General features: G+C 30.1%; 1 protein-coding gene across 1 annotated transcript; it reads left to right on the plus strand.

Moving 5' to 3' along the window:
• Positions 1-16,450: 16,450 nt before the first annotated feature.
• LOC128397214 (leucine-rich repeat-containing protein 4C-like) lies at positions 16,451-19,208 on the plus strand. The gene has a single exon (XM_053357902.1). It carries the CDS (start codon positions 17,016-17,018, stop codon positions 18,798-18,800), a length of 1,785 nt encoding a protein of 594 aa, XP_053213877.1. The 5' UTR covers positions 16,451-17,015; the 3' UTR covers positions 18,801-19,208.
• The last annotated feature ends 328 nt before the right edge of the window (positions 19,209-19,536 follow it).

The raw sequence follows: 19,536 nt of genomic DNA on the forward strand, positions 1-19,536 counted from the left end.
AAAACAATTAACCAATTTTCATCAAATCCAAACAATCAATTGTGCCTCAATCAAACTCGTTATCACGTTTATCCAATTTATATCTTCAACAACAACAATAACTATCTTCTAATTAACTGATTTATCTGCTTCAACTCCACCCATTAAGTAAACAATAGAGTTCCTCTTATATTTATGTCGATAATCATGAAAACTATCATTCACTGAATCCTGGAACCGGAAGTAACCATAGAGAAAGAGGATGAAACCAAGAAAGAAAGAAGATTTTTTTTCTTCTTTTTTTTTCTTCCTCCGATATTATTAACTACTAAAAGGACTATAATCATTCAAGTGTATATTTTGTTTGTATATTTTTATCATCATCTTCATGATGATTCTGAATGGAAGATGAAGTTTACTTGATAACAGAGTAAACAGTAAACACTGAGCAAATAATGATGAAGAGTTTGGACCTTGGGATGAATGGTAATGAATGGTAATCAGTTGTTAGCTTTTCCTAGTATATTTATTCAAGATGATGATGAAGGAGAAGATGATGAGGATGAGGATGAGGATGAGGATGAACAGTAGTCGAATTAAATTCAGGAAACACTAAGATTGAGGATGAGGATGAAGATGATGAGAGTAAAAGTTGTAAAGATTTGTAACATTGGATAAAATGTTTTCTTTTCCTCATCCCATCGACCCTCTCCCACTTTTATCGTCATCATGATCATCATCTCTGTCTTTCCTTTCATCATCCAATATAATAAACGATTGAAATAAAATACTACTTTGATAATATTCACTGGGAATTGAAAGTTATCATCGGAAAAGGTTCGAAGAAAAAAACTTTTCAATTCGTATCAACATGATGAGCATTTTATCGTGAACATGAAAACTTGAACCTGATTTCAAATAAATATTATTATTATTATGAAAATTTATCTTCATGGGAACACCAATCATGTCATTTTTATTACATGATACTCAGTTTGACCTCAATCTGACTGATAACATCTACTGGTCATCACTTGAACTGATTTAATTGTAACGTTTCAAGACCTGTTGAAGTTTTTTTCTTTGTATTGTCCAAACACAATCGATCATCATTATCATGATAAATTCAGTTGGTTAGAGACCAATAGTCATTCAGTGTTAACTTCACAACTTGAAACTTTGTCATGAAATTCAAAGTTCATCTCTCACTAAATCAATACATCATTTGAATCAAATTTATCTCATCACTTGTGATACTTTTAACTTAAAGTTATTCATCATCGCTCTGATCATCATCATCGTCAATCAATGGTAACGAATTGATGAGAGAGAGAGAGAGAGAGAGAGAGAGAGAGAGAGAGAGAGAGAGAGATAAAGTCTGAGTGGAGAAAAGAAAAAAAGTTCTTTTTAAAGTAGAAAACGTTTACAAATAACATGGACCTTAAAAGGACCTCGAATATGATAAAAGCTCTTGAAAAATGATAAGTTTCACTTTTCATCTTCCACCTCCTCCTCCGCCTCCGCCTCTTCATCCTCATCCTTCACAATGATGATGATAAAACCTTTTCATCAATCCCACTTCTCAGTTGATGCTGAAATTATGGTTCAGGTCAATCTTGAAAATTAAACGTTTCTATTCAAACAATAATGATACACTTTTTCATTATTTTCATCATCATCATAAGTCACCTAGTTGATGATGATAACGATGATAAACTTGAATCAACTGAATCGCCCAAGCATCAATTTCATATTTGACTCTCAATAACAATCATCATAGGTACTAAATCATCATCAACATAATTATAATCATTACACAATTTAAATACAATCAAGATGAAAATAAAAGTGTTTCCTTTTATTGTTAAAGTATTTCAATTCAAATCAAGTTCCGGTTTTCAAACATATGATCAAAAGTGAATTAACCAAACTAATATCAACTGATTCAAACAACAATTTAAATGATTTAATGATAAGAATTAAATTGTTGATGATAAACATTCACAACGAAAATAACAATCAACATCAACTCTATTTTCCATTAATCATAGTGAATACTATCATCGTCAATTTGATGATACAAAACTTTTCTCATTCAGAAAAAAGTTCCAACTCCATGAAAACTGAACTTTTCTTTCAACTATTCATTGCTCATCACAAACAAAGACTTTGAAATCATTTGTCCTTAGTGAGAACCCACTCCCACTATTGGCACAACCATTTCCCACTCCCACCGCCTCTTCCCTATGAGTAATAACCTAATTTCGAGGAGGAAAAAAGTTCATTTGTTATATTCAGCGAGAGAAAAAAATTCATGATAAAATCACGGAAGAAAATTCAATGTAACCATTTTTTTTTCTTGTTGTTCTTTGGAAGAAAAATTTTTCTCATTTATTTTTTCCTTCCTTCCTTTTCCTATTCGCTTTTACCACCCACTTTCATCTTCTCAATTAGTTTACATGGTGATGATGATGATGGTGGAAAAGTAGGAGTGATCAAGATGAATTACTTACCCTGGAATGGAAACTTTCAAGAAAAGTTTCTCATGGAACTCATTGATTATTTCCTCCCTGTGAATTACTCAATCATCTTGTATGACTAATTGGTAATTGATTCCAATCATTTTCATAATCCTAATCATCACCTATTTCATGGTTTCAACTTGATCCTCATGATATTTGTTACCCTTTAACTCACTTAACCTATTCAACTCTCCATTCATCCTTATATTTACATCGCTACTTTATCATCCTCATCCTTTTATTTCCCATCATCAGAAAACTGCTCATCACCACCTATTTTTAATTCTAAGTCACCTCTCTCTCTCTCTCTCCACTCACTCTCTATCTGTCTCTTTCTCACCCTCTTTATCATCTTATCTTCATCTTTTGTATCTTCTCATTAGTATTGATCTTTCATCTCTCTCATCATCATGACAATGATAAAAGTAACTGTTTGTTTCTCATGGTAATCAGAAAATAATGAAACATTTTCTTTCCAATATCAACTCAATTTCATCGATAATATTAACAATTGTAAATCATGATGACGAGAATCATGAAACAATTGACAAACAATTTGTTATTTATCATCATTATTACCTGATTGTTTTTCATCATCTTGATCCTTCATCATTTCCTTGACACTCATTTTAAGTCCAATTTATATTCTTAATAAGAGGAAAAGCTCAATAGTAAGATGAAAAAAGAGAACCAATAAAGATGATAAGATGATAAAAATTGAGAGAGAAAATAAGATAATGATGATAAGAGATGATGATGACTGATGTTTACTAACAAACAAAACAATCACACAGTTAACTCACAATTCGAGTCCAATTTATTGTTGACCTACCAAGATCTTTGCCAATTATCTTCTCATCCTCATCATCTTTCCTCCTCCTCTCCATCCTCATCCTCATCTTCCTCCCACCCCCACCCCACCTCCTCTTCATCTTCTTTTGCTTTCTCATCTGTATCTTCATCTCTCTTGAGGATAAAGATGATGACACAAGGTGTAGGTCTCTTTTTCTTGGATCATTTCATTCATACAAATCATTTACTCTTCCATCATCCTCTCATCTTTATCTTCCTCCTTTACACTCATCAGAAGATGAGCCTTCATCATCTTCATCATTTTCTCACTTTTTTTACCAGAAAAATCAAATCATTTCAATTCATCTTCAACTCTCATGATATTGGATTGAACATTTATAACCGATGAATTCAGTTTGATAATCGGGCTGAACTTTCATCATTGAAAGTTAACAAAAAATCAAACTCAAACTTATCAGATGATTAACCACAATCAAGTTAATTCTGATCAAGTTCAGAATAAATTGACAATGATTAGTATTAATTTACATTCAAATCAATAGCAATTTAGTTTGAATCTCAAGTAATTCAAACTAATCCAAGTTTTGGTGAAAAAAAAACTCCGATTTTGGTTTAATTGTTGTTCACAATCAACTTCATCCTCTTATTGTTATGATTACTGTAATAGTTGTATCATTGTCACTTACAACAGTTAACAATTAATGACAATTTGGTTTCCTAATCATCTTATTACAATTACAATCACAATTAACTGGGAATCTCTCAGACTAGATGTTGATTTTTTTGCTTATCCTTTTTTTTCAATGTTGGGTTAACATTATGAAACTAATTCTGGTTCAGTGAATTGAGACAATTTAAACTAATCGTAATCACATGAATCATCAATGTTATTAAACTTGATTACAATTAACTTTGATTGTGAGAAAATGATGTTAATTGTAACCCAAAATAATAACAAAAAAAAATATAATAATAACAATAAAATCCCTTTGCTATTAACAATATGTCACCATATCAAGATGTCACAAGGATAATGATTTAAGTTAATTGTTGTTGTGTAGTTAAAGCAAATTGTTAAGTGTTAAACTCACTGTTAATAGACATGAAAATTAGCTAATTGTCATTCAGGTAATTATAATATATCAGTAACAATCATAATGGTAACTTAATTATGAGGATGAAAAAGTTTTTTCTTTGCCAATGTTAAGATATAATCATGATGATAATTTCATGGGAAGAAGATGAAACAAGGAAAACAATACGAAAACAATTAACAAATTAAAGTAAGTTAATTATTAACTATGATCATATGATATGTGTAATTTAATGAGCAAGATAACAGATCTTAGACATGGTAATTAACTTAATTGTTACAATTTAGGAAAAGTCAATAGAGTTACATGGATATGGAAAAAAAAGGAAAGTGAAAAAATGAAATTTTCCCAGAATTTTTAATGGATTCTCAGTGAAGATTCAGTATTATTCATGATATTCTGGTGATCGTCATGTTGAATAACCTTGATTGTGATGATAATGATGATCGTTGAGCTTGGATGATTAACCAATTGTGTGAATATTGACAAGTAAACAGTTTCCAAGCGAAATGACAAATTTATACCAACCATTAGTTCATTTCATTGAGTTTATCACTTCATTCAGATTCCTTGGTGGATCATGATGATGATGATCACCATCATCATCATCGAGGATAATTATCATTATCAGAGTCCTTTCACTTTGTTGGTGGTTTACATGGTCTCTCTGAATAAGTTTCTTTCCAATTAACTTGAAACCAGAATTTTCATCATGAAATTTTTCACAAATAATCTCATTATTTTGTGATGAATTTGTTGTTCAATTGTTTGCATACAATTCACTAAATTAGCTCATGAATTATCAATTCTTTGTGAAAATTGTTCATCATCATCATGAAAGGATAATGTTGATGATTAACATGATAAAATTTGATCATAACGGTTGATAATGATTCTGTCAACAATTTGAATTGAATATAACAGCTTATCAACAATTCCCTTGATTATTAACTATAATCATTAAACACTTTCCTCTCATCATCATGATAATCACAATCATTATGAGAATAAATTTACACAAATATTATGATATTTGAGGAAGAGGAAAAAAAGTTCAATCCTGTCATCAATTCAGCTCTCAATTCAATGTTTTTGGTGTTTTCTGTTTATTTATTTATATCAAGTAACAGAATCAAATTGAAAGTTAATCAGTATTAAATTGTTTTCTGTCACAAATCATTATCATCATCATGATATTATAATGTTTTCAAGATACACATTCAATTGTTGTTTAATGTATTTGGGTTGATGGCTGTTGATTGTTATCTTATTGTTTCATCTTAACCAATTAATTGTTATATTTATTTATATTGATAACAATAATATTTGTATTTCGCAAATTGTTGTTTAGTTAAAATGATGGATCAAGTTGAAAGGTCATCAGGATAACATTCAATGGACATTGGCAATATAACTGTTACCATGTTTATCTTCATCTCATCTTCGTGACTGGACGAGCCCATCTTCATATTTATAACCTTTCAAGGCTTCATCATCATCTTCATCATCATCATTATGATGATCATCTCTCTCTCTCTCTCGAGCTTCTTCACCCACTGATGATCATTATCTTCATCTTCCTCCCTCTTTGGGTGCTTATGATCATTTTAATTATTTATCTTCTTCTCCTTACCTATGATGCTAATGATCCTGATGATGATAGAGATGATGAAGATAATGATGATAACCATTATCACCCAAAAAATTTATCCATCTTCATCTAATCTTCTTGTTTCTATTTACATCGTTTTTTATGCTCTCTCTCTCTCTCTCGGTCTCTTATTAGATGTTAATGATTAGAACTTTTTTTCTGTTGATTATCTCCTCTTCTGTCTAATTACATTCCTAGTTGGTTAATTAGTAGCTTTAACATGCAAAATATTTCGCTATCTTGATTGTTCAAGTTCAAATACGTGCTTAATTGTTACAAACGTTGATTTACTTTCTTAGATTAGTGTTGGTAAAAAATTGGAAATTAAATTTAATGGAAATGCAATCAAACCAAACAAACTTTTTTTCTGAGTCTCTTTTTGTTAATTGTTTGGGTTTTTGGTTGACTATCTTGAGGTAATTGATTGTTTTGTATCAACTTTTCAAAGGTAACATCAAATTATTGATTAGATTGTGTGTTCCAAACTTAATTGTTGAATAAACTAACCAACTGAGTGACCCAATCGTTGAGACAATCCCATTAATCTTGTCATATGATTAAATTAATCATCTAATTGACTCTACGATTAAAGTAAATTATTTACCAATAATGATACATGTAATTCACCAATGATTTGGTTGAACAATAATCCAATTGTATTAATAATAATTAGTTAATTATCTTGCTTCTAATATCAGTAAATTGTTACCAACAATTAGATTATCATTTTGATATAATGTTTATGGTCAATGATTAAACTGGTTGATGATTTGATTTGTGATTGTAATTGTGTCTAGATTAATCAACGAATCAACTTTCACAATCAAGAAAACAATCAACCGTGAATTTTTTTTCTGCTTTAATTTACTTATAAATATCGACATGATTAACTCAATTGTGATTAACTTTTTTCCTCCAATAACAATAATCATTATCATCACTCTGATTATCATGATCAATTTCATTTTCATGATCATCTGAGTGAAACATTGAATCAACAAGCGTATTCATGATTATGTTCAACAATCAATTTGTCATGAATAAAATGTTCATTTGTCACAATTTCCACCATGAAATAAATCAGAAAAGATTCACAATAATCAACATGATCAATTGATTGTCTTTGATTGTAATTCTGAATTGAGATTCAATACCAAACTTAACATTGAAGTTAAAGAAAAAAACTTCTCATTAAACTTTTTTTTATGTTCGTTGTTAGTTAATTCAGTTGATTAGATTATCATGAAAACATCATGTTGTCACTTATAATTAACTAATCCCGATGGAAGAGTCAAATTAATTAGGACTCATGATAATCATTGATTGATTATGAGTCGGAAAATGTTCAATGAATCAAATGAATTGAGTCAAGTTGAAAATCAATCAGATTAAATTGTTATCAACTTGAAACCAATGATTAAATTAGAAATATGTTATCATCAACTTTGTCCACTCTTCAATAACTGACCAGTCATTTTCCTTTACTTGAATGGTCACAATGGTCAAGATGAAGATGATTATACTCTGAATAAATGGTTATCTTCATGAAATATTTTCTTACTAAAGAATAAAAAATCAAATCAAAAAAATCCTTTTATCATGAAGAAGATTTTGTTTTTTCATCTTCATCTTCATCTTCATCTTCATGATCATCTTGAGTCTTTAGATGAAGATGTTCAATAAAATACTTGGAAAATTCTGATTCTGAGTTTTTGTTTTGTTCTTTTTCAATGAAATTCATCATTTATTTCCTTCTTCTTTTATTTCATCATCATCATCTTCATCTTCATAGTTTTCACTTGAACCGATAAATACTCAACATTTTCAGGGGATTTTCTCAGTCCCAGAACTTTCATGTTATCCTTTTCATGGTATTATTGTGATTCTGAAAAACTTTTTCTCCCACCTTTATATATTTATTAACTACAATGTCAGTGGATAAATAATAAATTGTTACAATTGATTAAAACCAATCCATCATGAAAGATTATCAATGAATCAATTGATACATTTTATCAAGAGTATCAATTGATTATATAAACTAAATCCAAATGGGAATCATAATTTAATATTACATTCAATGGACAAGAAAAACCTTATTAGATCAACAATTAATCAACTAGTCAATCTTAATCATCACCATAATGATTAACTGCAATAATAATAATAACTAACGTTTTAAACTGTAAAAGTGAAACACTTTCCCTTAATTGTTAACTCTAATTGTTGGTAAATTGATTAAATAATTTTAGATAAATGATCATCACCATGAGGAGATGAAAATTCAGCGAATGGGAAAATAATACCATGTGAAAATCATGATTATACTCAGAAATTCAGGCGAGTGTTAAAAAAAGGTGAAGATCATTTCTTTGGTTGAATCAATGATTTAAGTGCTAAATGGTTGGCTAACTTTTCAACTTTAACAACAACAATTTAACTACAATCAACATTTGATTGCACTTTCATCTTATCATGATGATGATGATCATCATCAACAACAACATCAACATCCACCATGGCAAAAAAGTAATAGTCAAATTGTGATAACAGAATCAACAAAAATCATCAGAATCATTTGTATTTACCAAACAATCAAAAGCCAATAATAAGGTGATCAAATGATAATGATGATGATGATGATGGCGATGATGATAAGGATGATAATGAAAGAGTTTTCTATTCCTTTATAATCATTGAAAGTTTATTGGTTGGATGTAATGATATTGATTAGCTCGGAAACAAGTTAAATTGCAACAATCAATTGTAAATTAACTTTCTCCACACAATTTGTATAATAATATTTAACTTTCATTAATTTGCAATTTATGATTATAACTCGAGATGTAATCAAAATGTAATTTACTAATCACAATGAACCATTGGAAACGCAAAAACCATACCAATTGCAATTAACTTAATACAAGGTAACCCAATAAGAAAAAAACGCAAACCAAAAACCGTAGGAAAAAAAAGAGCCAGGTAACAATCAAGTTTACCTTTTTTTCGGGAAATAATAACAAAGAGAAAAAAAAGTTTCTTTATGAGCTTTTCACTTTTTTCCTCTGTAATTATATCTCATCTTCCTACACCTCATCATCATCATCATCATCTTCTTCTTCTTCTTCTTCTTCTCCTTCTCTTCCTCCATCATCTTCTTTATCACCAATCTCATTTTATCTCACTCTGATTCCTTCACATGTAAAGGTAAAGGTAGAAAAAAATTAGTTACAAGTCAGTTTCCTATGTAATAATAACATTGAAGATGATGATGATGATGATGATGATGATGAAGATAAGAAAGGCAATCTTGATTCATTTAACCATCAAGGTTACGACTCAATGAATTCCTATTTTCATGCTATTATCTTTCATCTTCATCTGCCCTTTTAAATGATGATTAAACTACTTCCCGTTTCCGTTTTTGTAGTTGAACAAAAAAAAATTAAATCTTCAAAATTGTAATTGTGACCAAAATTAACTCAACAATTGACCTAATTTCACAATCATTTTCACCATCAATGTTTTCAATTAACAAGTTAATTGGTTTTATCGTTTTTTTTATTACTGTGACTCTAATCTACCTGCTTCAATATCAATTAATTAATCAGATGGGAAATATACTTATAAATAAATCAAAGATTAATATTGATAATCAATATGAGATTATCTTGATATTTACCTGTGACTGATCATCATGTCAATATGATATTAAAGGTAAACTATTATCTGGATGATGATGATGATGATTTGACAGTAATTAGAGGATCAGGATGAAACAAACCCATCATGATGAAAGATGATATTGGATGAGGATAATTTATAACCTTGAATAATTAGAATTAAGGTAAATTGATGAGGTAAGAAAAAAGGATTAACGGTTAATAGATAATCTTTTGATTTATCGGCTGGATTATCAATAATAATAATCATCATCATGTAGTTTTCATGGCTTTCAAATTTGTGCTCATCTTGGTTTTTTTTATTGTTATTTATTTTCACCCATGTTGTGATTAAATTAGACAAAACAATCAATAGATGAGAGATTTAATCAACTGGAAAAAAAATTATCATCACAATCAAGAACAATTATCTCGTTTCATGTTTCCATGTAAACAAAACAAAAGCAAAATCGAAATGATCTTGAAATTGAATCAGTCATTTCCATGGGTCTTGTTATCCTCATCTTCATCCCTCTTCCCACTCCCACTACTCATCATTAGTATCACTTAATCTTCATCTTCATGATCATCTTAAGTTCATAGATGATCATGAAAAACCATCGATCATTTCAAATTAAAGTTCCAACCTTATCCTAACCCACTTCCTCCTCCTCTTTATTATTTTCATCATCATCATCATTTAAAGTAACATTAACTTTTCATGCTAATTCAGAGCATCATCATCATCATCATCATCATCATCTTGTAATCTCATTGAATCAATTGAAATGATTATCATTTAATGTGAAAACTTTTCCCATCTTTTAAAATCAATTTATTCATTTGATTAACTAGGACATTTAAGTGATCATCAAAATCAGGTTAATCTCATATTTTAATCTTAATCAGATTTCATGTTATTAGCAAATAATAATCATCAGATAATTATCTACATTTATTTCAATTGTTTAATGATGAAAAAAACATCAAGTTATCATGAAAATTTTCATTGATTCGCATTCCTATCATGTAACTATTGTTATGACAAAATGAGAGGGAAAAAATTGTTTCAACTTAAGAATCTGATTCAGTGTTTAATCTGATATTTCATGGACGAGGAAAATTAAATGATCAGACAATTGTCTCTCTCTCTCTCTCTCTCTCTCTCAGTATTATCATGATCAAATTTTCCAACACCATCATGATCATTATCACACACACACTGAGATTTTATGTCCACTGGTGTCCAGAAGTAACTCAGTTACACTTACACCTTAAGCTACCCACACACAAGAGTTTATCCCACCCTCGTTTTTACCTCTTCCCCATGAAATGTTGCTCATCTTTCCCTCTCAGGATTTGAAATCTGTATCATTGTGAATGAGAATCACGATCCAATCACTTTTATCACTCTTCTTCTCCATCCTCATCCTCATCCTCATCTTCATCTTCCTTCAACTTTCTAACCCAGAGAACAAAATTATTCGGTTATAATATTTTTTTTTCTTCTTTTTCATCCTTTATCCTCATCAGAATGTAAGATATAACTTCATCAGATGTGGATGAAGACAAAAGAGGATCAAGGAGAAGATGATCTCTCTCTCTCTCTCTTCCTTTGGTCATCTTCTTGCTTGACCATAGCTTTTACCATCTTCTCTCCTCTGAATCAAACAGGGAATTGATAAAACTTGAACCTCTACCATCAGATCAATGTGAACGTGCCTACGATCTGATTTGTTATCATAATCATTAGTCTGATAGGATTTATCATCATTAGATCTTCAATATTTAAGACAAGAACCGGAAAACATTGTTAACGGAAACGGAAATGATGATAATCACCGATAAGAAACAAAAAGAAATCAAATCAATGATAAAAATAAAAAGATTGAGATGAAAATGTTAATCTGTATCAACACTTTTCCATCATCACTTTGAAGATGATGATGATGATGATGATGATTAAATTGATTGTCTTAAATTACATTATTACAGTTCAATTAACCAGAAATTAATTTAATCAACAATAAAGATAAACAAACAATCAGATAAATCAAGTTAATCTTAATCACTATGAAATATTTATATTCAACTTCACCCAAACAATTAAACGTCCAATTTGTTATTACAATTGAAACTAAATCAACATTGAATCATAAATAATATTTAGCTTTTAATTGTTGGTGATGATGTAGGTTTTAATTGTTATATAAATAGCAATAATAAAGTAACAATTAACATGTTGATTAAGGTGTAAAATAAATTAAGAGGAAACGGAAATTGAATCAATTGTAATGTTGGGTCAGTAAAAGTCAAAATATTATTGATTAGATTGGTAAACAATTAATTAAGGGAGGTGATTGTTAGGATATCCTGTTATTAATATATCACTAATTGTTGCAATTAACTTTTAGGTATCATCATGAAAACAACAATTTAACTTTACCTCAAAGCGGAAAACCTTAATCATAATGATAATTATGATATCGGTGGTCTAATCAGCGAGCCGTTTAGTTAAATAAATTGTGATTATAATTAATTGTTAAGTGATTATTGATCATTGATTTAAATTGTTGATAAGCTAAATTAAATTGCTGTTGACCAATTGTGTCCAAATCAATGCAATTATATTTTTATTTTTACAGAATTTATTATTAGTTGATTGTTGTTGGATTGATTGATTAACTTAGTTAACTTTTGATGATGACAACAACAACAACAACAATTAGTTAATTGTGATGGTTAAAGTTGAGATGATTTTTTGTTGAAAATTTTGTGTATCTGATTTTAACTGAACAATAATTAACTTGAATCAATTAATTGTCTGTTAATCAATCATTTCAATTGTTGTCTTCCTTTTTACATCATCACCACAATTAACCGTTAATTGTTTGGCCAATCATTATTTCCCATCGTTTAGTTTATTAATTGTTATCTTATTTCATTGTGAAATCAAATTAAATGATTCTTAATTGGTTATTCCAAGACAATTTATAAATTGTAATCATGTAAACTCATTGATATTATCAAAAATGATTAAATATTATTATTGTTGATTGTTGATTGTTGTAAGGTCATTTGGTTGATTATGATTAAAGTTAATTCAATCAGTTTACCTTAATGACAGAAACAAATCAATTGGAATCATTTTAATTACGTTAATTTAACCAGGGAACAAGTTAAACAAGTTTAAATTTGATTATTACCATGAAACAATTAATATGATTAACATGAGGTAACAATTTAGTTAAACAAGTTCATTGATCACTAACTGAATTAACATCTTCCATATTAATAACAATAATTACAAATGTTTACAATGATTATGATTTAAAACACAATTAAATTTAACAATGAATCGTGCTAATCATAATTAGAATCATAATCAGCTAATCAAAATCAGTTAATTGACGGTTAACCTTTAAATCCCCTTAAATTGTTCAATTAAATTGTGATCATAAACTCAGATTGAAAATTTAAATTGATTTTCATTGATAAAAACACAAAATTTAATCAAACTTTTTTTTTGCTTAAACTGTTAATTGAAAGGTTGGAATAACAATTAACCATTTGGGTATAAATTGTAATATGTTGATTACAGTTGATTTGTTGATGATTTGTTGATGATAATCTTGGATCTTATATTAAGGTCAATTGAAAAAAAAAGAAATCAAAATTGACCGTAATTAGAAATCACAATTGTATCTAAATTGTTGTAACAATCAAACATCAACTCTCATTTGTTATCAATACTATTATTCAGAAGCTATTAATTCATCTTGTAAGATTATTATTATTATCATGATTACTATTGATTGTGATGATGATGATGATGATGATGATAATCATGATTAGAATGGAAGATGAAAAAGAAGAAAAAAATTAAGGTAACCGAAGCCATCGACAGACCGTGACCCTATTGACCAGCATACGAATTTACTGTTGATACAAATTAGAGACTCGATCTCAGCGATTTTATCAATCATGAAATGGTCAATCATCAATAATTAACTACTATCAACATGATGATAAACAACAACAATCAAAAATTACGATTGGTTATCCTTCTGTTTTTCATCTTTAAAAATTACCAATAAAAGAACAATTTTTTTTTCTTTCTTATGAAGATCAACAGTCGCCATGTTTTTTTTACCTTGACTATCAATCTATTGTAAAGTATGAAAGGTAAAAGATGATGAAGATGAAGATAATGATGATGATGATGATGATGGTGAAGATGATGGTGAAGATGATGGTGATAAGGGAAATACATTTAGGGTTGAACTTACCTGAGGTATTCAAAAGCTACTTGAATGTTATCATAAATGGGAGAGTTGATTGGTTTTCAATTTTTTTACTTCTACCTGTATAATAGCTTATGATTAACTAGAGATTCTGTTTCCTTTTTTTGATTGTTGCTTCTTGATTAACTTTATTTATCCGACAATTAATAGGTTACAATTACGAGATGTGTGTTTTTCATTGTTATCTAACAAGAGAGAGAGAGAGAGAGAGAGAGAGAGAGAGAGAGAGAGAGAGAGTATAATAATCTTAATGGTCAAGCAGTAGTAAATTCATCATTTAAAGTTGGTCAGGTCACTTACATTTACGATTAGAAAACAAAACACATTAAATTGAGTTGAACTGGTTAAAGGTAAAAGAAAAGAAAGAAAAGAAAGAGAAAACAAAAGAAAGAGAGAGAGAGAGAGAAAGAGATTATATATATCATTATAATACACTTACTACTTACTGACCACAACAATGACCAGATAAACAAAAAGAAAAGCAAAGTATTATGAAAGAAATGAAAGATTAGTTTTAATTTTGAATTAGCGAGAAGAGAATCAAAAGCAAAAAGAGATTAAGAAAAAGGTGATTAAGGTGTGGTCAAGTTAATCTTTTTGTAAAACTTGTATTCCATTTATCTCATCATGTGTTGACCATTAAATCGGTGTCGTTGTCACTTTTGTTTTCGTGGTTAACGGTCACTACTTTGTTTATGCATCACTATTATTATTATTATTCATTTGGTTGGTCAATCAGTTAACTGGTCAGTCTATTGGTTGGTTAAACTTTTCTTGTCTTCTATTATTATTATTTATCAATTATCCGAAGGTCAGTTATTGGGTGGATACAAATTACAATATCTATCACCACCTTTAATCAAAGTTTATTATTATTGTAAAAATCAAGACACAAAAAAAGGTTGTGGCTCTTTTTTAGGTTCGGCTTTTGAAAGTGGACTTGTAGTTGAGGCCATTAGACCAACCCTTAAGAAAAAGGTTCGAGGCGAACCCGCTACAGTTTCAAACGTAAATTACACTTGAGAGATAACATTTCCAACCGAACCCAGAATAATAATATTAAGAGGAACAATTTTCTAATTCTAACCGAATTAATCTAATCTTCTAGAATTAGAACTTTTCTTTTCAACTGAATAGAAAAGTTTTTTAAGTTTCGATTTTCATTGGAAAACAAATAGAAAAGAATACGGAAAAAAACTGATTAAACAAAATGTAAACAATTTGTAGATTTCTTTTAATCATCTTAATCACTTCAAATCTAAATTGTTCTTTTAAATGTTAATTTATAAGAAATTCGAAGAAGAAAAAAAAGTTTTTTCAACTTTTCGAAAGTTTTTAAGGGTTATTTGTATTACTATGGATTTTCGGTGTTATCTTCATTCTGTATCTGGGTGAATATGAAAAGGAAATTGATTGTAATGGTGATTAGAATTTACAAATTCGATCATCACTCAAATTACGATAAACTGTCGAGATTGTAAGGGATTAACACACCAGAATTAAGAGTGATTGGATCAGTTAATCAATGTTGAAAATCTGAAGATGAGGATGAAGAAAAAAAAGAAAGCAAAGTAAGAGAAGTGTATCAAACTGTATGAGATAAATGATTGCAATCTAAATTTAAGGTTTGGTCCATTGGCCTGAAGCGATGAAAAACCATCGCCAAAATAATCAAGTTACATGAAAATCATAAGAGCACAAGAGCCAAACCTAAAAACGGGCAAACGGGCACACGGCAAATTGAAGCCAATATTAGACGTTTACAGTATTTATGATAATCTGCGTCCGGCTGTTTGGCTTCATTTCCACTCTATCGTCGCCCTTCATCATCATCATCATCTTATTCATCTTCAACTCTCTTCCTCTCCATCATCCATCCTCTTTCTCTCTCTACAATAAGATTTCCTTATCTTCCTCTCTCTTTCGCTTCTCTCTCTCTCTCTGCTTTCTATTTCTCTTTCTCTCCGTCATCATCCTCATCTTCATCTTTAAAACTTTAAACAGGTTTAGCAACAAAAGCATCAACAACATTAGTAACTTTGTTTCCGGTTGTGAACAACATTGGGATGCAAGATGGAGACGAAGTGAGGCCAAAATGGTGAGGTTAATGTTGTTTTCTGGTGCTTTTGTTGGGAAACCTGTTTTCTTTGATGATGATGATGATGATGGAAGATGAGAAAATCTTATTGTAAGAGAAAAAAGAAAGACTAAGATGAAGATGAAGATGATGGAGGAATCGGCTCTTCGGTTGTGGGCTGTTGTTGTTGTTGTTGTTGTTGGAGTAATGGGCTAAGGTGAACCAGTAGAACCGGTTTTCTATTTCTTAAGCTTTGATAGAATAAAAGTTTTTTCTTTTTTTCTCTTCTCTTCTCTTTTTTTTTGAATAAAAATGGACGAGAAGAGGAGGGATGAGGATGGAAAAAGTTTGTTGGAAAAGAAAATGTTTTCATCTCGACAAGAAATTAGAATGGATGTTATTCGATCCAAGAGATGGCGCTCATGTTGAAATTCTTTTCAAATGTTCTCCGAAAGGAAATCAGTTGATTTTTTTTCTTTGTCTCGTTAACATCAAACTGTTTTTTCTTCTTCTCTTTCATCTCTTTTGGTCTTTTTGTCGGTTTATTTCTAGTTTTTTCTTCTTCTTCTTTTCTTCCAATGTGATAGACTGTTGATTAGAATTAAGAAAAAGTTCTTTTTTCAAAATTGATTAGTTTCATCTCTTCGCAAATGTGATGTGACTCATTCTTTTCTTTTTGGTTTATATACTTTGGATTATAATTGAAAAATAGATCATGTCAATTTCTTGTGTTCCATTACTTGGATTATCTTTTTGGTCCAAAGACCTTGTTGGCCATTAGTGTTTTCTTTTCTAACTCCACCTTTAACCCCATAGTGTGTGTGACTCTTTATCTCTCTCTCTCTCTCGCTCTTCATCTTCATCTTATCTTCTTGTTTCTTTTACGTTTTAAATTTGAACGTTTAAAAAGAAAATGAGGAAATTGTGCTTAATCCATTTACTTTTTTCCTCATTTTTAATTGTTCCTTGTTTATCAAATAAAACCAATTGCCCAGAGATGTGTGAATGTATCTGGCGCGGTGGTAAAATAACTGCCGAATGCACTGGCGGTGGACTAATTGCTGTTCCTCAAGGAGTATCTCATACAATTCAAGTGTTGAATATTTCGAATAACAATTTTCAAACCTTACCTTCCAAAGTGTTCCAAGAAAGAGGATTAACCAATTTACAGAAAATTTATCTCTCCAATTGTAAAATTGGTAGAATTTTTCCCGACGCCTTCATTCAACTAACCAATCTTGTTGAATTAGATTTAAGCTTAAATGTGCTAACCAATGTTCCCTCCGAACCATTAAGATTTATCAATAGGCTGCGTCGAGCTATTTTTCATGCCAATCCAATACAAATTATTGGTGAGGGCAGTTTTACCGGTTTAACTCATCTTGTCCATCTTGATTTGTCTAATTGTCAAATTGATACAATAGCCCCTGGAGCCTTTAAAGAGCTTATCGCTCTGGAACAATTGAAATTGGAAGGTAATAGAATAACCAGTTTACCCTCGGATAGTTTTGAAAATCTTCCTCTATCCAATATTGGACTTCACCAGAATCCATGGAATTGTGATTGTTCATTAAGACCAATCTTAGAATGGTTAGGCAAATCAAAATTAACACCCAACGTGCCACCAACTTGTTCACGTCCGTCCAAATTGAAGGGTTTAATGTGGAACTCATTGGCTTTAGCTGATTTCGCATGTCCCCCTGTATTTAAAGTTGGTGATACTGAGCTTAAAACAACAATTGGAACCAATTTATCACTTATTTGTACAGTTGAATCATCACCATTGGCTAAAGTTTATTGGTCATATGAAGATCTTGACAATACAACCAATACAACATTACTTTATATTAGTGAAAATGATAAATATAAAGTTTCAGAAGATACAACTCATGATTCAATCTCATCTACGTTGATTGTGCCTAATGTTGATTCTGTTGACGCCCGACGACACTTTCTTTGTACTGCCGAGAATCAAGCTGATTCAACTACCAAAAATTTCACCATCGCTATTGTTTCCGCACCTTTAGCCAACTTTAGTGATTGGTCAAGAGTGGAAATCGCTGGAGCAATAATTGCCTTCCTTTTAGGTCTAATTCTTACCTTAGTTATGGTCGCAATTTGGCTAATGAAGAGTAAAAAAGAATCTTCTTCTTCGGTTAAAAAGCAAGAAATTAAATCAACAACAATTGGCAGCCCAATCAACAATAAATCTGATGGTGGAAACAATGGTTCAATTAACAATAGTCCAGTTTTATTATACAAAAATTATGAGAATTATGAAAATTTTGCTTATCATCAACAATTTATAAATCAACAGCAACATGTTTCACCTCCACTTCAATTATTGGATCAACAACATCAACAATCACAACTTTTTGATCCTCAATCACAATTTACATCAATGAATCACCAGCAACAACAACAACAACATCCACACCTTCAATTAATTGATAATCAACATGCTCACCTACAATTACTGGACCAACAACAGCAAGGACAACATTGTCAAATACAATTAATTGATCCTCAACAACAACAACAACCACATCCTCAGATTGAAATGATGGGTCAACAACATCATCCACAACCTCATCAATTTCATCATTACACCTACATTGGTCAAGAATCTTTCCGTTACTCACCTGATGAAGGTTATGCTGAAGACCAAGTTTATATTTCGGAAGGAACTGAAGTCTAGTTAATTAATCAAATTTAAATCAACTTAGAAAAAAAAAACTCTTTTGTTTATCTGTGAAACCTCACCAAGTGAACTTTTCTCATTGTGTAAATCTCATTTTTCACCATCATCATGATAATCATAAATCACCCCCACCACCACAATCGACCACCAGCATTATCACAATCATTTTCATCTTCATCTTCACCCATCATCATCATCATCATCTTCATCATCCAACACACACTCTCTCTCTCTCCCTTAGATATTTCAATATGGAAAAATCTCTCATATCTTTAGATGAACTTAAAGACAGATGATAATTTTTATTTAATTTCTGATAAAATTTTTGTATGATTAAGATAATTTCGAGACGCAAGTCCGAGTCTCATTTGTAATATTTAATTAAAACCAATTACGAACCAAAAATGAATCTATTTCAATTTGATTGAACAATAATCAAACCTCAATTGTATTATTTAGATTAAATGATCTAAATGAAAATGCAATCAGACATTTACATCTTATGGTGTAATGTTTCAATCTTTTTTCCCTTATGAATCATCAAATTTACTTAATTATCGGGAAAGAGACAAATGTTAATCATGATAATCTTTTCATCTCATTCTCGAGACATTTAACCAAATCAACAACATTAACATTTGGTGTGAAGAAAACTGACCAAGCTTGACCTTAAAATTATTCTCATTAAATGTAGAACTGATTAACAAAATGTCCTGAAAGAAAAACTAAATAC

Source organism: Panonychus citri, unplaced genomic scaffold (assembly GCF_014898815.1).
Source record: "Panonychus citri isolate SS breed McGregor unplaced genomic scaffold, ASM1489881v1 Contig00028, whole genome shotgun sequence".
NCBI classification, from domain to species: Eukaryota; Metazoa; Arthropoda; class Arachnida; order Trombidiformes; family Tetranychidae; genus Panonychus; species Panonychus citri.